This window comes from Chiloscyllium plagiosum, unplaced genomic scaffold (assembly GCF_037043375.1).
Source record: "Chiloscyllium plagiosum isolate Xiang-an unplaced genomic scaffold, Cpla_swu_hap1 HiC_scaffold_31, whole genome shotgun sequence".
Classification (NCBI taxonomy): domain Eukaryota; kingdom Metazoa; phylum Chordata; class Chondrichthyes; order Orectolobiformes; family Hemiscylliidae; genus Chiloscyllium; species Chiloscyllium plagiosum.
This window is the reverse complement of record NW_028270169.1, coordinates 39,432,572-39,438,800: the sequence shown is the minus strand read 5'-3', so window position 1 is coordinate 39,438,800 and position 6,229 is coordinate 39,432,572. Positions and strand designations below refer to the sequence as shown.

The 6,229-nt window shown below is 39.0% G+C and overlaps 1 protein-coding gene across 2 annotated transcripts; it reads left to right on the top strand.

The window, feature by feature from the left end:
• The first annotated feature begins 586 nt into the window (after positions 1–586).
• Positions 587–6,018, top strand: LOC148141890 (fibrinogen-like protein 1-like protein). 2 transcript variants are annotated; one of them, XM_087977450.1, is made up of 3 exons: positions 587–617; positions 3,876–4,004; positions 4,881–6,016. In XM_087977450.1, the coding sequence occupies exons 1-3, from the start codon at positions 602–604 to the stop codon at positions 5,516–5,518; spliced, it is 783 nt and encodes a 260-aa protein (XP_087833576.1). In that variant the 5' UTR covers positions 587–601; the 3' UTR covers positions 5,519–6,016. The 2 variants fall into 2 exon arrangements, with proteins under 2 accessions (XP_087833576.1, XP_087833575.1); XM_087977449.1 differs by lacking the exon at positions 587–617 and adding an exon at positions 904–985 and having other exon boundaries at positions 4,881–6,018.
• The last annotated feature ends 211 nt before the right edge of the window (positions 6,019–6,229 follow it).

Genomic DNA, 6,229 nt, shown 5'->3' with positions numbered 1-6,229 from the left:
TTCCTCAGCTTCAACCATATTCAATTCAGAAACTGCATCTTAGTCAAGGACAATGATATTACCTTTGACCAATTCCTCCCCTTTTACTCACCCTGTTTCTACTATAACCATTATAATCCAGGATATTAAGTATCCAGCCCTGTTCTGGCTTTAGCTATGTTTCTATGTCATATCTCCCAAGAACAATTCCTGCTTCCAGTTCTCTAATTTTGCTCACTATACTCTGCACATTTACACATATGCAATTCAACCCTGCCATCATCTCTTTAACCCTTGCCTATTGGAAGGTGACCATTTCTTTGTTCATTGTCATATTCTGGCTTCCATCAATTCGTTTTACTCATTCCTAATCATCTCTCTTTTGCCCTCATTGGTAGCAATCATCATTGCAGAGCTTAAGCAGTGAAGAGGAATTCTAAAAATAAAATGTTTAGTCAGTTGTCTTGGCACCAATATCAAATTACCAAGAATCTCAAGCATGAGCACTGACCAGGGCTGCTGAAACTCCTGTGTAGGCGTGTCTATGTAAATACATTGATTTCAGTCAGTATAAAATGTAGAGGTTGCAACGCTGAGTTTACTCTGCGCAGTTTGAGCCAGGATGGCGACCAAAGCAGGTGAGTCCAAATTTCAATGCTTTCTGCAAAACAAAAACATGCTCAAAACAGAATTTATTTTGTTTCCAGCTTTCTCTTCTCCCAAAATTCTGGTTTTTGTAGGGTTCATCTCTGCAAATTGAGTGCTCCTCAGTACTTAACTCAAAGGGTCATTTCTTCCATGTCAGTTGATGAATTAATTGGTACCTCAGTCTATTTGATTGTACGTGTCATCAGTCGATAATCATCCCAACATCGCTGAATGTAACCATTTTGAAGAACAACAACAAGCAGGAGACGTAGCTGGCAAGTGGAGCTGTAAATGGATCTAAATGTTATTAAGATTATTAATGTCACAATCAGTTGCCCCTGCACATGTGATCCAACTGGTAAGTTCAAATGTCATCAAGGATGGAAATGGAAAGGACTTAGGTTTCCACACTAACTGACCTGTTGGACCCTTTCCTCCAGGCTCGGATAAGATGACCAGTTGAGTTAGATGATAAGCTTGAAAGGCACCTGTGAGTGATACATTTTCACGAGAGCAGAAAGGGAAGGAAGCAGTGTAAACGTAAAGGACACCGTATTGGTATTTCAAATCTCACAAAGTGTAAAAAGATGTGAACTGGGAAATTGCTATCACTGTATCACAGAATGAAACTGCCTATGACCAAAGAAAGTTCTTCTAATCATCTGTGTTTAGAATGTAAAGATTGTTTAAGTTAAAAACATTGGCTAAACAATGTGAAATTTAACATATAATTCTATGAACCTATTATTTAAACTGCAATTCTCTCAGGTTGCCTTATGTCTACCTTCATTGCTTTGCTCATTGCTCCTTTCTTATTCCATTCTTTCTGCCTGCCTTGCTTTCTCTCTTTCAGATATACAGTATTTCCTTCACTTTCACATTTAGGGCTTTTCGCACCCAGGCACAAGTTTGAATCTGTGAGAGGAGTTATGTTTCGGAAACCTGGAAGACCAGGTTTCTGAAAAGCCATGAAAGCTTGGCTCCGGGTCCTGTTTTAATTTGTTTCTTCAGATTTTGTCACAGCAGCCTGATTGGCTGCTGAATTCCTCCTTCCAGTCAAACGGGTAAGTGTATCAGTAGTATGTAGGTAGAGATTGAAGGGAATGGAGATAGAACAAGATCGAAGGTGGTTGTGGGGGAAGGAAATGTTGGGGAAGACATCATTGGATGTACACGGGGATCATAGGCAGAAGAGATCACAGAGAGATGGAAGGTCTTGGAGGAGATCACAATTGGGCAGATTGTGGGGTGGGGGTTGGGTTGGAGTTTACAGGGCAGCCTAGGATCGCAACAAAAATAGGGGTAGCTGATAGGGTCTCTTCAAACTACTGTACCAATAAATATGAACATAATCTCAAATTCACTCTCCTATGTGCACCCCTTAGCTTTAGACTCCTTTCTAATTTACGATTCTGTCCGACTAGGATATATACTGAATATATTCAATAATTCATCCCTCAGAGCTGTCCAGATAGAAACTTCTAGGATTCACAATATCCTGAGAAGAAATTGCTCAACATTTCTGCTTTAAAGGAACAATGAGCAACTTTGAAATTAGGCCGTCCAGTTCTAGATTTGACCAACAGAGGATATATCTTTTCAGCATCAATTCTATCAAGCTTCCTCAGAATCTGAAATGCAAATGAGTTCTTTCATAAAAAAAAATAAAAAATACTTTCATAAGTACTCTAGGTGCTGTCTTACAATCATGACCATCATATTCCACTTCTATATTTCACCCCATTTGGAATGAAGGGCAACATTAATTTAGTTTCCTAATTATTTACTGAACCTGCATAAATAACTTATGTTACAAATACATAGTCATCCAGATCACTTAGCACTGCAGCATTCTGTGATAATTGTCTATTTAAATAAAATTTTCATCTCCCATTCTTCCCACTTGTCATTTTTCCTATATTCTGCTCCACTTACCAAATTGTTGGCGCTTGCTTCACATAACCATATCACTTTGGAAACTCTTTGAGCTGAATGTTCTGATACCAACTCAGCTGTTGCATTTAATGAACTTATGCATATGTGGCAAATACTTAAAGTGTCAAAAACTTGAGCCTGTTGTATAATATTTACTCATCTACCAATAAGCAAGGACAGAAAACAACAGGACCCTAATGATCTAACAATTGATGGATGCAGATTTTTTTAACTGGAAATCCAGGTTACACCAGACACGACTAAGTATGGTATTCACTACGTGAATATTCTTTTGAAAGGATTTTAAGTTGGCAAATCAGTCTGATTGATGGGCTAGTATGAACATAGCAGTTAAGATTAGAATTAGGACATTCAACCCAAAAGCCTTCTCTGCCATTTGATAAGATCATTGCTGATCTGAATATAGCCTCAAATTAGCTGTCTACTCGAGAACACTTTTACTCACTTGTCAACCCTGAATATATCTCACTCAGTCTTAAGATGAATGTTCTAATACAGAAACCCTACAGAGCAAGCCACAGTTGGGGGAATGTAGCCTATAGCTGCTCAAGAGACCTTTAGGGGAGTCAATCTCCAATCTAAGTGAGTCTGACATCCAAACCTGCAGACACGTTTTGGAAGCCCTATTGGGGTGAGTGGAGTTTGTTCTAGATACAAAAATATTGCAGGCCAATGTGGAGCACTCCTCCTGGGCCATAAGCCAGTGCTGGAAAGGCATTCCCCCAGAGCTGTCTTTCCCTCCTATGAACTGTTGGGATCCTGAGAAACATGGGTAGTTAAGTGTGTTAGTAAAGTTAAATATAATGCTCATGCCCTTATTATAATAATTAAATATTCACCTGCTTTCAGAAGCAAGTTAGTTGGCTGCACCTTTACTATCTTCCATTAAAGTTGAAAAGGGGCAGATGAGAAGGGTCATGTTTGCAATTTCAAAAATATTTATCTCACTAGACTCATACCTACAGGAGGTGAAAGTTCACCTCATACTCTCCCTAGTACATACTGTCTGGCTTTCTCTCTGACCCTTGAGGAGTGTCTTACCCTCTTGGCCTGTTACACTTTCATATTCTTTGTGACTCCTGTAATGTTTGTCTCACTCCCATGCTCTATCTTGACTTTCTCACTCTAACCTTTGCCCTATTGGCATCCTTTCCTGTTTCTTGCGTTATGCCTCTCATAAAAGTTTGCATTGTCACCCCCTTGACTCTCACCTGATTCTTACACTTTGTGTCTTAATTTTGATTTTGCAACTGTCTCATAATTTTTAATGCTGTTTGTTTTATAAACCTTAGGTTCTGTCTTGACTGCAGTCATTTTTTTAGCACTGAGTGCTGCAAACTGTGAAGAAGAAATCGGGAACATGCATATGTTAGATTTACATGAAAGAACCACAAGAAGTTTTGGAAAAAAACCCTTATCAGGTTAGTATAGGGGATTCTGCTTTGTCTTTGTGGTCAATATTTTTTCTTAGGGACCCTGTCATAAGCTCTGTTAAAAGCTTTTTTACGCAATAGACTTAAGCTCTCTCTCCCTGGCACCAATCAAAGCTGATATCAGTGTGTTTGACACATTAATGTCACATCTGACTTTGATATGAAATTGTAATCCTATATTCCTAGATTGTCTCAGTAACATCGCCTGATTTGATCTCTGTCTCCACTGCTCTGCTGCTGAAACCCTTATTCGTGTCTTTATTACCCTAGATTTGATGGTTGTAATGCACTCCTTACTGCTGTATCCACCATAAACTGGAGGTTATCCAAAACTCTACTTGCCCTGTCTTAACATGCACCAAGTTTTGATTTTAAAATTTGCATCAATGTTCCCCTTGATTTGGACTCTTGGGCAGCCTTTGTTTTAACAGTGCCAAGATCTGGAATTCCCCTCCCTACAGCTGCCTGCCTCATCTTCCTCCTTTGAGACACACCTCCTCCACATTTGGTTTTTATCTTCTGTCCTGCTTTGTCTTTTTTTCTCCTTCCTACATTCTGCCTGTCATCTCCAGCTTCACACTTGTATGCATTCCCCTACTCTCTTTCTTACCTCTCTCCTTGAGTCACTTTCTTCGTGACTCCCAGCAACTTACTTCACCCATTCCTTCTGTCCCTTTCCTTTATCCCATCCACATTTTGTCCTTTTCTCTCTTGATAGCTTCCTTCTTTTATCTCCATCTCTCATCCTCTTTCCTCATCTCTTCCTGCTTTCATCCACTTTCCTTTGCCGTGACCTTCTATATGCTAGTTTTCTTCAAATCTCATCTCATGATTAAATCAATAAAACAATCTTCCATATTGCAGGTTATCCCACGGATTGCAGCAAAGTCAGGGGTAAAAGTGGAGTTTACATTATCCAACCCACCGGTTCCATTCCAATTGTTGTCTATTGCAACATGAGGACAGACGGTGGTGGATGGACTGTGATTCAAAAGAATAACTTTCCTTCTAAAATTACCTGGACAGAATACTGGACAGCTTACAAGTATGGTTTTGGCAACGTCCTTCAGGATCACTGGTTAGGAAATGAATATATATATGACATCACAAGTCAGGGAACCTACAAAGTAAAATTCCTGCTGTTAAGCAAGCACAACAAGAGCAGTTTTGCTGAATACGATCTATTCTCTATAGGGAATGAAACAAGTGGTTACAGGCTGCATCTAGGTGGATACATGGGAAATGCAGGCAATTCAATGGTGTCAACTTCGAGCAGTGTTGTACATGATAACATGAAGTTTTCAACATTTGACCGAGACCAGGATAGGTCACGTTTAAACTGTGCACAAATTAATAGAGGAGCCTTCTGGTATAATAACTGTCGCTGGGTTAACTTGAATACACGTAATATGTATTGGAATGGTTTCTGCAATGGGTGCCGGTCTTCTGAGATTCTCATCAAACCTAATGATGTGTGTAGCCGGACATATTTACACAAGTAGATTAAAGCTTACACACTCCTGGTGATCCTTCAGCTTGGGATAGGTGTTTCTTGTGGATTGGGATTGATCTATATTCGCTTTTGGGGAGCTGAGTTTCTGTGTGAAATGCCAAATTTACAGTAAAGTGAAGCTAAACTTGTGAAATGGTACCTGGCTGTAACTATATTACTTAAAAGTCTAGAAATCCTCACAAACAAATACGCCTAAGGTCACCCTCAAGTTTCAACCAATCTCGATCCATATTTTGAGATGCAGAGATGCCGGTGTTGCGCTGGGGTAGACAACCACGACACCTGGTTTTAGTCCAAGAGCTCTTCACCTGAAGAAGGAGCACCACAAGAAGAAAGCTTGAGATTTCAAATAAGCTTGTTGGACTAAAACCTGGTGTTGTATATCTTCTGACATATTCTGAGAAGTTACAGATTCTTTTACAGCATTTATAACAGTTGTCAAAAGTTTTAACACATTCAAAATGCACTGTTACTTTGTGACTGTTTATTTTTGTCACCATAAAGGAAAGGGATAAGAATCTGGATTGAAATATACAATAATATGCAAAAATGTAAAGAGCTACATACCTATTTACAAAACTGTATTTCATTCTGTTTAAAAATGATTAAAATGATTCTAATTATAAAATCTACTTAAATTTTTGCTGATAGTTTGAATGCAATTTTCTATGGGACTGGAATACAAACAAGGATTAACTGC

Excerpts from the sequence above, each read along its gene's own strand:
- LOC148141890 (XM_087977449.1), top strand. The coding sequence starts at position 919 with ATGGATCTAAATGTTATTAAGATTATTAATGTCACAATCAGTTGCCCC. Across the intron at positions 986-3,875 it reads CTGCACATGTGATCCAACTG|GTTCTGTCTTGACTGCAGTC; the intron begins GTAAGTTCAAAT and ends TATAAACCTTAG. Across the intron at positions 4,005-4,880 it reads TGGAAAAAAACCCTTATCAG|GTTATCCCACGGATTGCAGC; the intron begins GTTAGTATAGGG and ends TCCATATTGCAG.